We start from the raw sequence: 17793 nt of genomic DNA, 5'->3' as shown, positions 1-17793 counted from the left end.
TAGAATAAATTGACATTCTTGCAAAGTTTTCGTAGTATGTTGTATGCTGTGGTAGATTTTAAGCAGATAGTCTACAAATACTCTGATGATTGCTTGTTGACATGCAGTTGCAAAGTTACTTACTGTTAGTAGAATGTCTAAAGTGGACTCAGAATGTTATTTTTTCTTTTCTTTTTTTCTCTTTTGGAACAAAACATCTCAATGATGTGCTAGATTATACAATAGTGTAGTACAGCTCGTCTATACTGTACACATTTCAGTGTAATGTTAGGGAATAAGCTTTGCCAAGCCCTCTGAATCCAGCAGAAGGACAGAAAACAGATGCTGCTGTAACTGCACCAAAGAAACAGGACGCTCTCATCACCCAGTCTGAACCTCTGAATTATGACTGTAATTACATGAGAGTTTCACAGAGTTCTTTTGACTCTAATCCAGATGTGGATTATACTGCTGCTTGAAAATGCAGGACTTAAGCCCTCCTGAGCATTACGTCCAATCGAAGTCATGCTGAGGTTATCAACACAAGGTCACTCTTGTGGTCTTACAGGCATAAGGTCACTATCTAGGGCACTTAAGTAGGCTGCAGAGTAAATTAGAACACATGATTGCTGTTTACTGATAATACATGGGGTTTGGTCTTACTTCTCTGGTTTAAGATCACGGTAGATGATGCCCAGACTATGAAGATGATCCAAAGCCAAGGCCAACTCAGCCAAATAGAACTTCACATCTTCCTCAGTAAACATTACCTAGAAAAAAAAACAAACAAACAAAAAAAAAAAAACATCATAAATGAGTAATTACATTTTGTCATGTTATTTATCCTGGACACAAATCATACCTCAAATCATGCGGCTTATTTGAAGAGAGATGTATTATTACTTTTCGTAGAAATTAGGCTTATGATTTTCACCTGGAGAAAAAATATTTGCATTGAAGTGGGGATCCAAGCATCCACAAGACCAAAATCTAGATTTTTATTTAGCTAATGCTTTACCTAAAATGTACTGTATAAGTTAATAGGAACCCAGCTCTTTTGGGTCTTACCTGTGTTTATTAAATAAGTGAACAAGTCAACCTCGACGTGAAATGATGTCATACCATATTGCGTGGCATTTCTTAAAATAGCATTTTTAATTGGCTGATAGTTCTAAGTTATAAATGAATGTCTATGCAGTAAGTCTCTGTACCTGCAGTTCACAAAATCAAATGGGAATCATATTAATGCTAATGCACTTAAAATAAAAGTCAGCTGTAAATAACTCAGCATATTCCTTTAAAGCAGAACCTGGCCAGTGACTGCAATAACACAGTGTGTTCTTACATTTGGAAGTCCACAAACTGCTCTTTTCCAAGCTAATTTGAATCACCGGGAGATTTATTTCGACTGTGTGGAGAGCATCAGGGGACAGAGAGTGCCATATTGAGGAGAGTAGATTGGCGTAACAAGTTCCAGCCAGGAGAGCAGCAGCTGTTGCAGCCAGATGAGAGATCTGAGCACCAGAGGTAATTAATTTACGTCTCACATCCCAGGCACGCTTCTGTGCAGAGAATCCAAATTGAATCAAGTGCACGAATATCTCGCTAAAAGTGCTCCAGTTCCTTTTTTAATTCACACTTACAGAGAGTCTGATTAGTCAGAGGAAGTAAATGTGCAGGGGTTGCTCTTTATGTAAAGTGTAGCTATCGTTACACATTTTCGTCCAACAAAATGATCTACAGAGTGAGATGAGAATGTCACTCACCCTAAAAACACTTGCATAGCACTAGCAATCTAGCAAAAACAGTTTATGGTTGTAATTAAACTTAAGGCTATTCACTGTTTATAATAATTATACACCAGTGCCCAGCCATCATCGTCCTGCGTTTCTCAAGTATCTTCCCCATTCATTTTCCCATATAAAAAAAGTCATCTTATTATAAGCCAGGATCAAACTTTTATCGGCACCAAAAGGTACAAGACTGCACATCAGAAGTTAATAGAGAGACAACGTTTTCAACATTAATTTTAGACACTAAAACTTACACTCTACCAGTTTTTTTTTTATGCTATGTATGAGGTTGTTTGGTTTAGTACTGACTGAATGATTAAGGTTTGTCTGTATGCTTATATTATTATTGATTTTATATCAGTTTTATTTGTATATTGCTTGCCTACTTTTTACACTTGCACACATTTTACATGTACATCATAATTGTATATATTATATTTTGTTTGTGCTTTGTTTTGGCAAACTGTTGTTCTACCCATTTAACACCATACTCGTTTACATTTCAAATTTGCACACATCATACCTGTACATCATAACTGTCTATATTATATTTATTTTTTGGCTTTTTGTGCATTGTCTATTTTGTATATTTTTATTATTATTATTTTTTTTACATATTATTTATCTATTATTATGACAATAAAACTCACTCTGATTCTGATATTGTCTAATAGTTGGATTGTATGTGTATGAGTGAACTGATGTTAATTTGTTGGTACTATTTATAATATAATATTTAAGCGGATGATGATTTTTATTGTGTTGGGATAGAATTACACAGTATGTATTATGCATGACTTTATGTGTATTATAACGTATGTATGTATTATATATAGGTTTTTTTTGGGTGACAATTTTACCATCAGTCCAGGGACTGCATATGCAAAATAGCCTTCTGGCTAATTCTGGCACATTGTACATCTATGTATTATTAATGTGCATTGTTCCAGACAAATAAATACAAAAAAATAAACAGCTTTAATGAAGAAAATACGTTTATTCTGCACATCAAGGCTGCATTTTTTTATATCAAATAACAGTAATATTGTGAAATATATTTGCAATTTAAAGTAGTGTTTTCTACATTCATATACGTTAAAATATAATTTATTTCTGTGATGCAAAGCTGAATTTTTATCAGTCATTACTACTTGATTACTACTACATCCTTCAGATATCATTCTAATATACTGATTGGTTATCAACGTTGGAAACTGCTTAATATTTTTGGATCCTGTGATACTTTTTTTCAGGATTCTTTGATGAATAAAAAGTAAAAAAGAACAGCATTTATTCAAATTAGAATTATTTTGTAACTATATAAGTCATTACTATCCTTATTTTTTTAATCAATTTAACAAATTCGCACTAAATACAAATATTTATTTCGAAGGAAATAAAACACAACCTTTTGAATAGTAATGCATATTGTTACAAAAGGTTTCCATTTTAAAGAAATTATATCAAATAAATAAAATTAATAAAAAAGGTTCTCGATTTCCTGTGAGTGACTGATCGTAGATGTGATTCAATCCCCTTTTGCTGTTTGAAAACTTGGCAAATCGTTTTCATTTTCTAAAATTACACCAGTTAATTATTAATTTAAAAAGGCCTGGTGGAGAGAAGTGATTTCAACAATTCATGCCTGATTGCATATAATCTCGTTATCCTAAAGCAAAGTGGCCTATATGATGTTAAAATGACACAAAGACCTCCACAGGCAATTAATAAATACAACTCTCTCTACACAACCAGAATAAAGACAGAATGATGTGACTGATGAAGAGTGACGTGCAAAATAAAGCCCAGACAGGTGGAGAAAACAGCATGTTTAGCTGAGCGAACGAGTCACATTAATCAATGTCTGAAGGAAACGTCTGCTCCAGATAAGTGTGGGGCTGTTTTCAACAGAGAGGCCAGATACTGGGGTGAAGTCGTTCTACGTGCTGGAGATTTTCAAACGCAGAACAACAAAATGCATTTGAGTGGGAGAGTCCCACGGGAATAATGTGTGTAAACCCAATCTAAACTGAATCTATAAATGGCACAAAACACAATTTACATATATTTTAGAAGAAAATGTGAGCTTGTGTCATGTTGCTAGGGCATTCTGGGTAGCTATCAAGAAGCTCTGAGTGGTTTCTACAGCACTGACGGGCTTTTTTAAGAGGCTGCCTACTCACCCAAGTCAAAAGAGCTTTATAAACTCTGATATTATTAATTTTATCATCCATCACGTGCAAATCACAAGTCTGGGCATAAGCAATAGCACACATATCCTCAATAAGCTGCATGATTTGAGGTATCAACCCATTTACAAAACTTAGGCTTATGGGTTTGTTTAAACTAGAAGTATGGGCCGTAGTAATAATGCTTGACTTAGCAACAACTGATTTCCATAAATGAAAATAAAATAAAATAAAGAACATGCACTCAGTATGAGCCATCTGTTGAGGTTTTTATTTTTTATTTTTTATTTTTTTTATAAAATACTGGCCTTGTCATAGATAATGCAAACAATTCTTTCTTGCTTTCAGCCATAAACGCTTCTGTGCCTTGAACCTTCAGTGCACACGTCTGTAGCACAGAAATAGATGTCATCATTTGGGGAAAACAGTACATTACCTATCAGTATAACTACCAGCACACGCGATGATGTCACATCTTAAAAGCCCAAGATTATGCTTTTAAATAAACCTTGTCATCTCTCTTCCGATTGCCACGGCAACAAAGTTATTCTACAGTAGGTGGTTTGCCGCATGTACTTTTTATAGCGTTAAACCACTGACTTATTGGTTAAAGAACTCTGTTATAAATATGACACACACACACACACACACACATGTCCTTGTTTTCAGTGGATGAGAATATCTTCAGCAGGGGATAAATTACAAACTCTATACAACTGCCAGACACAAACTGTGCTAATCAATGTAAAACAAATTATTTCCCCTTAATCCTTATCAGCATTGATCATTTTCCACTGCGATAGTCTCTGCTGCTTTAATGTGTGATTCACAGCTCAGAAAGGCTTTGCTGTCAATAGATCAATAATCAGATTTGTTCCCAAGCGTGAAGGAAACAGATCCTTGAGGAAAGTTTAAGAAGATAAGAAAGTGATGTGATCAAGAAAATCAAACACTCCATTAAGGAGAATTACAGTTGAGTTAGGGCTAAGAGAGACCAATTACACCACCCATCAGAAAATAGATGCTAGACATGCCTTTAATTACCAAGGCATTCAGACCAAATGACATCTTCATTACAGTTCATAATGCACATGTGGATGTTTTGGTCATCACTGAATGACCAAATGTTTACAGCCTATCACTGAGCAATATCAACTCAGCTCAACCTATAATGAGTGGACACAAACTGGTATTATAACTGTCTACTCATTTACTCACTGTCATGTCATCCCAAATCTATATTTACGACTGTCTCCCCAGGAGAACAAAACACAAACATCTCTTCCCATTGACTCTCACTCGAAAAGTGCAGCAAGCGCATTGTTAAAACATCTTCTTTTGTGTACCATGGAGAAAATAAAGGTGGAGATTTGGATTGTTTCTTACACTGCACACAGTGTGACTCAATAAATATAACAGTATAAATTAAATAAATAAAAATAGTCATTAAAGTATTATTGCATTTTTTGATTTTAATAAAACAATAAACATAATAATCAGTGTGATAACACTATTATATTTGTACTTAAAAATACAATGCTAACATTAACTTTTTTAATGAATTTTCATCATTTTCAAACATAAAATCGGCAAGCTTTTATTTTGGCGGGTTGCTTGCAAGAAAGTAAATGCCATGTCTGTATGCAAATGAGCGGTCTGAACTTGTTGACTTATTTTTTATTTTGGTTTTTATTTTTATTTTATTTTTTATATTTTATTTTGCACACCAGGTATACGCACCCAGTATTTGGGAATGACAACAACATGAAATTATGATATAAAGATGATTTTTGAATTATTTATTCCTTTTATAGAAGCATTTAGAACCAAACAAGCATGCCACGTTTGCCTGTATAGTAACAGCAGAAATATTTAGTTGACTCGAGCTATTTCATAAAAACTGACCTCTTTTGAGAGGCGTGTGAAAAGATCTCCCCCTCTGAGAAAGTCCAATATAAGGTACAGCTTTCCTTCTGTCTGAAAGGCTGAGTGGAAAAGCAACAAAGGTGACATTTAAGCAGTTATTTTCAGAAGCACAAAAAAAAAAAAAAAAAAAAACTGCAAAAACCTGAAGAGTTACATGCCACTCAGTTTAAATGCTGCAGTCAAGCTACTGGGAATCTATTTTTAATTAAATAATTATCAGATAATATAATACATTTTTACAATCAGATCAGACATAATCTTTAATGGAAAAAAAAAAAAATACATGATAGTTCATTACTGTAAGCTATAGTACTATACTGCTATAGTTCTGTGTAAACATCTGAGCTACCGTCATACAACTGTAGAATGTTGTTTAGTTAGAAGCATTGCTACATGTAGTTCGTCACTCCACAACATTGTCATTTCAGCAGTGCACAGGGGGTTCCTGTGTAAATGTTCTAGTTCTGTTGCTTACAGTCTCCTCTTGAGAAATGGAAAAAAAAACTCACCGTAGTGGAGTTTGACAATGAAGGGATGATTCACTTCTGCAAGAATGTCTCTCTCCATTTTCGATCTCACTCTGTCCCGCACTTAAAATACATAGAAACAAAATGCAGAGGCATTACAAATAAAATATTGAATAAATAATCACAAATAATTGATTCACTCTTATTAATTCCCTTGACAAAAACACACAAGTGCACAGTAAATTGTAAAGCACAGATCATCTGCACGTGAAAGTTAAGTGTTCAGTCAAAAAATGTTATGTACATTCTAAATATGCCAAAAATGGAAAAGATTTCCCTTTGCATTTTTTGTAAACAGGTGACATAGCTGTAAAAATTATCCCCATTCACGCTGATCTGCAAAAACAAATGAAGATGCTGTAGTATGCATGCCAGGCCAGTAGTTGGCGATGTCACTATGTAAAGAAACACTACATAAACATGTAATACACTTTGACAGTTTTCACAGATTTGTAGTCTACATGAGATGAATGGTGTCTTCAAAAGTCATGTTGGATAGATCGTATTTACGAGTTGAACGCACATGAATGCCACAACATTATTATGAGTGAGAAGAGTGTCTGAGTTTATCAGTTGCTTTCGAGATTTGATGACAACGTAAGTGTCATTGCATTATAAGGTTTATGTTGCCTATTCAGCCAGTAGAAAAAAAAGAGAACATCAATGTGGAGAAGCTCTTGTTTACATCAAAACTGAAACCAAGCTGACACCGTTGGACTCGCATTTCGCACAAGAGAGCTGCTTGTTTAGAAAGCCACGTCAAATTAATGTAAGTTCAACTTTTTAAAAACATATCTCAAGACTTTATGGTGGGTTTTTGTTCCCCATCCCACTGCATCTCATGTTTTTAAATAAAAAAAAATGTAATCTGCGTGACTGGCTTTCCGCCCTTTGTATTAAACTATGCATGCTTACATGACGCTGTTTTATTTATAGTTGTTTAAGCAACTTAATTAATTATAATTGGTTTATAAACATTATTTTAAATAATATGTTTTTTTTTTCTTCCACAGTCATGTTTTCTTATGCTTTAAATAAACGTGCATTAGTAATATTTTGCTCGATGCGCCCTTTTGTGGCCTCAGAAGAGAAGCCGAAAGCTTTTCTTCACCCTAACTGAAATTATGCATTTGAAATTAGAATATAATTGGAATTCTGATAATATTTCAGTACAAAATTTGAATTTAGTTTTTCAGCTATTTTGACAGCCCGAATTTCTATTAATACTGGCATACTCCGGCAGTCTTATTGTCATGGTTAGGAAGTAGTAAAATCCCAAAAGGGATCATTCGTGACGCAGAATGAACATGAAACAAGACTTTAATAAACACAGCACACATCTCACATCAACAATGTACACAGAACCGAGGCTTAAATACACACATCACTGATGATAATCAACAGAACAGGGAACAGGTGTGAAACTAATTAGAAACTATGGCAACAAACTACCAACTCAGGAAAAGTGACAAAGAAAACAATGATTAGAAGCTAAACTGGGGTATGTTTCCAAAAGCATTGTTAGCTAACTATGGTCAAAAGTTCCACTGAACTATATTGGTAATGACGAAACTTGCAACCATAGTTGTTTTTGTGAAATGCACTCCAGAACAAGATAATGCCTGTGACATTTATATGGATTTCTACCAAATAATGGCAATTCAGTTAATGGGTTTTAATGACCACAAATAACCTGACAGCATCTTCATATGAATGTTGTAGTGGTTACTACTCATTGGTTTAAATGTTTGCAGAAAAACTAATAATTTGTCACCCTATTAATAAGCTGTGCACTTGACAAATTTTTAAAGCTGCCTGCCATCTTGTAGCTCCCAAGATCCTAGTTTGGATATGCAGATGTCTAAATGAGTATTACATTACAGTGATTATTAAACACAGTCATTAAGAAAAGATCGGATATGGGCATTTAGACACAAGTACAGTAATTAGATATGCACCATATAAAACCACATGTAAAATATCAGATCTCATTCTTTTTGATGTTTACATGCATGCAAAATTATCTGAACTGTGCCTGATATATGATTTATATTCTTTTTTAAAGTCAGTTTACATGAATGACCTGTTCTTAGTTGCTTCTATGAATATTAGTATCAAAACATTACAGACATGACCTTTAAACCTGCAGGACTTAACTACAAACCTTTGACTGGTCATTCATGCGGTGCTTTACAATGAATGGTCTGTCTTACGTTACAGCTGCAGCATTGCTGTGGTCTTACAGTAAGGTGCCACAGTTACCAATACTGTTATTTTCATTCACACGCACATGAAAAACTCGCACAACATCGTCCGCCGAGAGCCAAGACTTTGGGATGTAACCATGGTTATACTTAGTGAGTAAGTTATGTGGGTTGTGAACAGGTTGTGAAATAAACTACCACTCCAAACCAAGCATAATGAATCACTGTGATAACTGCTGTTTTGTGTCTGTGTTTGTTGTGTAAAAACAAAGGTGATTAGGAAAGTCAAGTTTGCTGCTTAAGGCTTCAGGTTTATCTGCTTTGTTCGTTGTTTGAGATTAATTCATTGTCTTTGTTCCAGGGAAGCTACGGATCTGAAGTGCACAGTAATGAAAAACTGTCACTCGGGAAAATTGCCTGGGTATCTGAGGGGGACCTTTTCCCCATGTTAAACAATCTGATGATTCAGATACTCCTTAAAAATCAATTAGAGAGCAGAGCATTCAGGCCTCCTAGCAGCTCAGTTATGACTCACAGGTTAGATGTCATGCTGCGGTGAAATAATAACTGAAGCTTTTACATCAATGCATGCTAGGGAAAGATTGACAAATGCAAAGCACACAAATTGTACACTAGAAATCACAATTCAGAGCACATACTTAAGCATCAGTTTTACCTTTTAATGTTGCTTTTTTTAAGACCTTCATGGCATAGAGTTGTCCTGTGTCTGAACCTTTGATTTTTCTAACCAAGAACACCTGTAAAATAAAACGTAAGGCAAAAAAAAAAAAAAAAAAAAAAACACACAAAGGGTGTTGAAACCACATATGTAAATTTTGCACCTCCCAAAATGTTAAAAAAATAAGTGTAAAATCGTCTAATATAGGCTATATGACGTTTAAGCCGGATATGACAGCAACACACATCACCACAGATAAGTATCTGAGTATCTCTTTAGCAAGCTGACACACAAACTGACGCAAATGAAACTGAAAGTAAGTTGCAGATGCTAAATACACTCTTATCTTTGTAAAAAGCAGTAAGACTAGATTATTTTACCTGTGCCACTCTCTCTCACGCGGTCTGCTTTGATCTTAGGGCTTGATGATAAATCAAATGCAGCTCATATCGGTTGCTTTCATTGATGTTTTTTGATTGACGTTTCATTGAATTTGCATATAGCATAGGAATTGAAGATCAGATTTATTTTTCGTTTTGTGAAAACACATTTAGTGTAAATGGAACCGTTTTAACAAATCAGATAAATATCAGATTGCTTAAAACACACAAGCGTCCAGGTGTAAACAAGTCCTTAGTCAGAGTCCAGGGGCTGTCAAGCTCCAAAAAGGTGATAAAACACCATAAAAGATGACAGTATATGTGAAGTAGTTTTAAGATCTATGACATCTTTGTGTAAAGACTGACAGACATTGTTTACATGCTCTAAAACTCCCTGTGCAGCCAGCATTTTAAGGCATGAAGGCTAAAATTTCAAAAGTCTTCTTCACATACAGCTACAGTATCATGTGACTTCTAAACACAACACAACCAGCTAAGGCAACATCCTAACTAACACTTAACATGAATGATTAATCTAAAATATTCTGCATAGGAAGGAACTCATATAAATAACCTAGATACGTCAACACACAATTGATTTCAGAGGAATTTGGCATTAGCATGTTGCTAAGCTAACAATGCAGTACTCTATTAAACATTTATTTTAGATCAATGCATTGCATGCTGTGACTGCCCTCTCTGCTGAAAATAAATAAATACATTTGTGAATGCTATCTTACAATTTCTTTCAAAAGTATCTCTGATTATGCAGCCAACCTTACTAAATGGCCCATGTGTTAATCATGCAATTATAATGTGCTGCCTACATACAGCTTACTATTTTTTAGAATAGGCTGTTATTTTTTGCTTTAAGACATGGGATAATCATTTCAAATTATGTAATACAAATCCTGACTCTGTAAAGTTCAACTGAAGGGTTTAAAAGGACACTGAAAATGGTTTTACATCCATTACCCCAAAGTCCATTTGCATTAATTAAAGTAGATCCAAACAAATGGCATATTTAATTTTAGCAATCGATGAGACTGCATTATAGTACCAAACAGAGAAAAAGTCCGATGCAGAATTTTCAAAGCTCACCTTTCCGTAGGAGCCCTGACCCAACACCCTGAGCAGCTCAAACTGTGACGGGTCTGCTTTCTCGAAGCCCTCCTTCACATGATGGCTGATATCAAACTCCTTTAAGATGCTGTCATCCTGCAAAAGCAAAGCAACAAAAGGCACGACTCAGAGGGAAATAAACAAATGCTTTTGCTATAAAGCTGTGTGTTTAAACATATTTGGTGATATGATGCCAGCTGGGATTATGAATAGCAGTAGTAAACAGGTCAAGGAAACGTGTTCAGATGGTGTGATCATTAGTGTAGAATTTCATTGCCGTATTCATTTATGATGTGCTTTTTTGCAAAAATGCGTAATATACAAAATATAAAAATATAAAAAAATAAAGAATCACAGGTCCATGTGGAACCTGCAGAAAGCTTGACAGATTTCAGCAGAATTTAGAAAACCTATCATCTACAAAGAGCTACATGCAACTGGTTATTGTCTCTTTGTTTAAATATTTTGGCTAATTTGATAATGCTCTAAACTTTGCATCCTTGTGGCGCGACTGACACAGAAGAGCGTACACAGTGTTGCCAATTTAGCTACTTTGTAGCTAGATTTAGCAACTTTCCTGGCGCTGTTGAGACTTTTTTCAACAGTTTAGAAACAAATATAGGAACTTGTTGGACAAACCTTCTTTTCTAAGTTCTGATCTTGCCCACTGATCTACATTCATCTTTACATAGATCAGTGAATTTACCATTATGATGTCATCTAGTGAGATTTAGCTACCAGTTTTCGCTACTTTTAATTGAAAGCATTTGGCAACACTGATCATACGCAGCATACGGTGATCTGGAGAGACACAGAGGAGACTGTTGACAAAGGAATTGTTGAATAAAGTCATTATTTTTGTTTTATTCACATACAAAAAGTATTCTTGTCACTTCATAATGTTATAGTTGAACTACTAATGGCAGATAGACTATTGTGACGATGCTTTTCGAACTTTTCTGGACCTTGAAAGTGTAACTTATTTGGCAGTCTATGGGACAGTCACAAGCCTCCCGGTTTTCATCCAAAATATCTTAAATTGTGTTCTGAAGACAAAAGAAGCTTTTACGAGTTTGGAACAACACGGGGGTAAGTGATTAATAATAACATTTTCATTTTGGGTTGGAGTATCCATTTAACTACACTAAAAATAATTATATTTTTATATAAAATTTTATAACTGAAAATCATGGATTATGTCTTAAACCTGTTCTTCTTTTCTTTTCTTTTTTCAGTTTGTCTAGAAGCAAATTCTGTCAGAGGAAAAAATAAAGAAAAAAAAATAAAAATAAAAAAATAAACAGTATTTTGGTTTGACACCAGCTTATTATTTGTTTAGAACAAATACTGGCTAGCTTCATTTTAAAAATGTTACTTTTAATTTAATTATACATAACAGAACATATAAATATATATATAAAAAAAAAAGACATTACACTTTGTCTTCAGTGTACAGCAGCTAACAGTTGCTCATTATAACAAGTATGCAGGCTGCAGTTGGGCAGAAGTTGTTCTTCACTCTGATAGTCTTAGATTTGATTAGATTTTTGAGAAGAAAAAAATCTAAAAAAAAAACCATTAGAAACATTATAAAGAATTTAAACTATGAAGCATTCATGACATCTTTATCAGTTACAAAAAGCTCCTTAAAATAAGAGCCTTTACAGTGTACAAGCCTAGTTAAATATAAAACTAAAACTAATTAGCAGGTTGTGATTTATCCAAAGTGATTTACAGTATAATTATAGTGACACTCTATCTGGCACAGTCTAAGGTTACACACACACACACACACACACACACACACACACACACACACACAAACACACTCACAATCAAAATTATAATTAAAATTTACAGTACACATTTACAGTACGATTGCTCCAAGGTAAATTAATACCAATTTAACAGTAAAAACTGTAAAAATGCTATGGTAAAATTCCTTTACTCTGTAAAACTGTAATATATATATATATACAGTACACACCAAAAGTTTGGACACACCTTCTCATTCAAAGAGTTTTCTTTATTTTCATGACTATGAAAATTGTAGATTCACACTGAGGGCATCAAGGGCTATTTGAGCCAGTGTTAATTTTGACACAAAATTTTAATTTAGTTTTAGTCTTAGTCTTTTGACTATAATTCTTTTTAGTTTTAGTCAAGTTTTAGTCATCTGATTTGTTTTAATTTTAGTCTTATTTTAGTCGACTAAAATTGCTTGGTATTTTAGTCGACTAAAATAAGACTAAAATCAATAGCAGACTTACTAGACAATTTTTTACAGCTGGTATAGGAAACAAACTTAACCAAAATATACAAAACACAAATTCAACTTTATTTCAACACAACTGTGTCTTTATTTCGATTCAAAAGCTTTTATGCAACAACAAACACTGTCATGATAATGTAAACAATAACTAGCTGCCAATTGACCATCAATAAAAGAAAAATAACGTTAGGTCCAGGACCTTAAAGCTTACAGCTGAGCTGAACAATAAGTGCATACATTTAAAGTAAATATTTAATAAGTTGGGTGGATAAAAAAAGTAACAAGATTTTATAAGGTATTCATTTGTCTAGCAATATTGTATGTTTTAAATACTACAATATTGCTAGATTAGTATGTATAATGATAGGATGTGAACATTCACGTTTCACATGACTAATATAGAAATATTTGTGATATTGTCAACAAGTAGAACATTATAAAATATACTAAACATTAGTATTAATCAAATGTATGTATCATAATATTACGTATTACCATCTAACTTGAAGAAGGGGCTATTTTACAGTACTTTTCAGTTCGTAATATGTAATGCTACAACATCTAGAATCAGAATCAGAATCAGAATGAGCTTTATTTCCAGGTATGTTTACACATACGAGGAATTTGTTTTCGTGACAGAAGCTCCGCAGTACAACAGAATGACAGCGACAGAACATAAAACACATAATAAAAGAATAAAAAATACAAATATGTAGATAGTGAATGACAATATACAAATGACAATTGTAGGCAGGTATATTACAAAGTGAAGTTATGTTTGTACATATATATTGTGTGCAAAATTTAAGTGTATACTAAGTATGTGTGTTAGATAAATAAAGTGTGTGTGTATATAAATATAAAGTGTAGTGTGTTCGCCATTATTGTCAGCTGTTCATAAGATGGATTGCCTGAGGGAAGAAACTGGTCCTGTGTCTGGTCGTTCTAGTGCTCAGTGCTCTGTAGCGTCGACCAGATGGCAACAGATCAAAGAGGGAGTGTGCTGGATGTGAGGGGTCCAGAGTGATTTTGACAGCCCTTTTTCTCACTCTGGATAAGTACAGTTCTTGAATAGATGGGAGAGTTGAACCGATGATTCGCTCAGCAGTCCGGACTACTCTCTGTAGTCTTCTGAGGTCAGATTTAGAAGCTGAGCTGAACCAGACAGTTACTGAAGTGCAGAGGATGGATTCAATGATGGTGGAGTAGAACTGTTTCAGCAGCTCCTGTGGCAGGTTAAACTTCCTCAGCTGGCGGAGAAAGTACAACCTCTGCTGGGCCTTTTTTACGATGGAGTCAATGTGAATGTCCCACTTCAGGTCCTGAGAGATGGTGGTTCCCAGGAACCTGAATGACTCCACTGCAGTCACAGTGCTGTTCATGATGGTGAGTGGGGGGAGTGCAGGGGGGTTTCTCCTGAAGTCCACGATCATCTCCACTGTTTTGAGGGTGTTAAGCTCCAGGTTGTTGAGACTGCACCAGACAGCCAGCTCTTTTACCTCCTGTCTGTAAGCAGACTCGTCACCGTCCTGAATGAGGCCGATGAGTGTGGTGTCATCTGCAAACTTCAGGAGCTTGACAGAGGGGTCCTTAGATCTGCAATCGTTAGTGTACAGGGAGAAGAGCAGTGGGGAGGGAACACAGCCCTGGGGAGCTCCGGTGCTGATTGTACGGGTGCTGGATGTGTATTTTCCCAGCCTCACTAGCTGCTGCCTGTCTGTCAGGAAGCTGTTGATCCACTGACAGACGGAGGTGGGCACAGAGAGCTGATTTAGTTTGGGCAGGAGGAGGTTTGGGATGATCGTGTTGAAGGCCGAGCTGAAGTCCACAAACAGGATCCTCACATAAGTCCCCGGTCTGTCTAGGTGTTGCAGAACATAATGCAGTCCAATGTTTACTGCATCGTCCACAGACCTGTTTGCTCTGTAGGCAAACTGAAGAGGATCCAGCAAGGGCCCAGTGATGTCCTTCAGGTGGCCCAGCACCAGTTTTTCAAATGACTTCATGACTACAGACGTTAGAGCCACAGGCCTGTAGTCATTTAGTCCTGTAATTTTGGGTTTCTTAGGGATGGGGATGATGGTGGAACGTTTGAGGCATGAAGGGACTTCACACAGCTCCAGCGATCTGTTGAAGATCTGTGTGAAGATGGGGGCCAGCTGGTCAGCACAGGATTTCAGACAGGCTGGTGTAACACAATCTGGGCCTGGTGCTTTTTTCCTTTTCTGCTTCCGGAAGACCTGGCGCACCGCATCCTCGCTGATCTGAATTGCAGGTGTGGGGGAGAGGGGGGGTGCAGGAGGTGAGAATGGTGAGAGTGCTTGATTGGAGAGGTGTTCAGGATGGGTTGCAGGAGCTGTTAATGGTGTGAACGGTAGTTTGGAGAGGCATTCAGGGCTGGTTGCAGGAGTTGTGAAGGGTGTGAATGGTTGTGTGAGGAGGCGTTCAGGGCAGGTGATGGGTGTTCTTTCAAACCTGCAGTAAAACTCGTTCAGATCGTCTGCCAGTCGTTGATTCTCTACGGTGCTGGGGGGTGGTGTCTTGTAATTGGTGATCTTCTTTAGACTTTTCCACACTGATGCGGAGTCGTTGGAAGTGAACTGAGTCCTTATTTTTTCAGAATAATTCCTCTTTGCCACTTTGATCTCCTTTTCCAATGTGTATTTAGCCTGTTTATACAAGACATTGTCCCCCTTCACGTAAGCATCTTCTTTGGCCTGACGGAGCTGTCTGAGTTTTGCAGTGAACCACGGTTTGTCATTATTGTAAATTAGTTGAGTCTTTGTAGGAATACACATATCCTCACAGAAACTGATATATGATGTTACGGTCTCTGTGAGTTCATCCAGATCGGTGGCAGCAGCTTCAAAAACACTCCAATCAGTGAGGTCAAAACAAGATTGTAAATCCTGCTCTGCTTCATTAGTCCATCTTTTTACAGTCCTTGATACAGGTTTAGCTGATTTTAGTTTCTGCCTGTAGGACGGTATAAGATGAACCAGAAGGTGATCAGAACGTCCCAAAGCTGCTCGTGGAACAGAGTGAAATGCATCCTTTATTGTGGTGTAACAGTGATCCAATATATTACTGTCTCTTGTGGGACATGTAACATGCTGTCTGTATTTTGGCAGTTCACGGGACAGATTGGCTTTATTAAAGTCCCCGAGAATGATTAAAACAGAGTCAGGGTGTTGTTGTTCTGTCTCTGTGATCTGATCAGCGAGTTTCTGTAAAGCTGAGCTCACATGCGCTTGAGGATGGATGTAAACACTGACCAGAATGAACGAGTGAAACTCCCGCGGCGAATAGAACGGCTTGCAGTTAATGAAGAGTGTTTCGAGATTTGAGCAGCACGTCTTCTTTAACACAGTTACATCTGTACACCACCGTTCATTGATGTAAAAGCATGTCCCGCCGCCGCGCGATTTCCCAGTGGATTCTGATTCGCGATCCGCTCTAAACAGCTGAAAGCCCGGCAGATGGAGCGCGCTGTCCGGTATGGTGTCATTCAGCCAGGTTTCCGTGAAACACAGAGCAGCAGAGTGTGTGAAATCCTTATTAGTCCGAGAAAGCAGAAGGAGTTCGTCCGTTTTGTTGGGTAGAGAGCGGAGATTTGCCAGATGGATGCTAGGCAACGGCGTTCGAAATCCGCGCTTCCTGAGTCTGACGAGCGCTCCCGCTCGCTTCCCCCGTCTGCGCGTCCTGAAGCGCTTGATCAGCGCCGCCGCTCCTCCGATAACAACGTTCACTAAAACATCTGAATAATTGAAATCCGGAAAAACATCTTGTGGTGCGTTCTGCCGAATGTTCAGCAGTTCTTCCCTGGTGAAACTGATGGCAGGAATATAACTAAAGACAGGACAAACTAACAAAAACACAAAAACATATGCGGAGCTCGTCACGGAGGCAGCCATCCTGTATCGGCGCCAGCGAACTGCAGTTTTCCAGTTTTGCTTAGCTCAATAAACAAAAGAACATCGTTGTGAAATTACATTTGAGAAAATGTCCGGGTGGCTCGTCTGTAAATGTCTTTTCAAATTGGTTGTGTTCTTGCCACGAATGAGCGCTCCGCGTGCTTTACGCTTTGTTTTGTTTTGTTTTGTTCGTCGTCAAACGTGAAGTGAGCTGTGGACATTTAGTCGCTTTTTTAGACATCACCTCTTCGAATGCCGACTTCCCGGGAGCTCATTTAAAAACTGAAAACCTTCGCTTCACGTCTCAATAAGTCAGGCTCGGATTGGTTCTCTTCTCTCATGCAGTCTCGCCTATTCTGTTTTGCCGGTTCTTTTGTTCATTCCTCGCATCTCTCTCGTCTGCTGATTTGATTTTCGTCACAGTCTATTTTCGTCTCGTCCTTTATTCGTTGACGATAATGTCAATCAATTTAGTCATAGTTTTAGTCTCCATCAGTGCCTTCTTTTTTAGTTTTCGTTTCGTTTTCGTCTGCAAAAATATATTCGTGACGAAAATAATGACGAAAATATTTAGTCAACGAAATGAACACTGATTTGAGCAAGAAGGAGAGTGATGGGGTGCTGCTCCAGATGACCTGGCCTCCACAGTCACTGGACCTGAACCCAATCCAGATGGTTTAGGGGTGAGCTGGACCGCAGACAGAGGGCAAAAGGACCAACAAGTGCTAAGCATCTCTCGGGGAACTCCTTCAAGACTGTTTGAAGACCATTTCAGGTGACTACCTCTTGAAGCTCATCAAGAGAAAGC

The 17793-nt window shown here is 36.9% G+C and overlaps 1 protein-coding gene across 1 annotated transcript in view; it reads right to left on the bottom strand.

Moving 5' to 3' along the window:
- Window positions 1-17793, bottom strand: part of LOC113057326 (ribosomal protein S6 kinase alpha-2) — a 56562-nt gene that overhangs the window by 28144 nt on the left and 10625 nt on the right. Inside the window, exons 2-6 of the mRNA XM_026224676.1 lie at window positions 10779-10895; window positions 9295-9376; window positions 6397-6477; window positions 5867-5946; window positions 643-749 (exon numbers count right to left, since the gene is read on the bottom strand). Coding sequence (XP_026080461.1) covers window positions 643-749; window positions 5867-5946; window positions 6397-6477; window positions 9295-9376; window positions 10779-10895 — 467 coding nt within the window. The remainder of the gene's footprint in view (window positions 1-642; window positions 750-5866; window positions 5947-6396; window positions 6478-9294; window positions 9377-10778; window positions 10896-17793) is intronic.

Source organism: Carassius auratus, chromosome 38, assembly GCF_003368295.1.
Source record: "Carassius auratus strain Wakin chromosome 38, ASM336829v1, whole genome shotgun sequence".
NCBI lineage: Eukaryota > Metazoa > Chordata > Actinopteri > Cypriniformes > Cyprinidae > Carassius > Carassius auratus.
The sequence above is the reverse complement of the archived record's forward strand: the minus strand, read 5'-3'. Positions and strand labels throughout refer to the sequence as shown.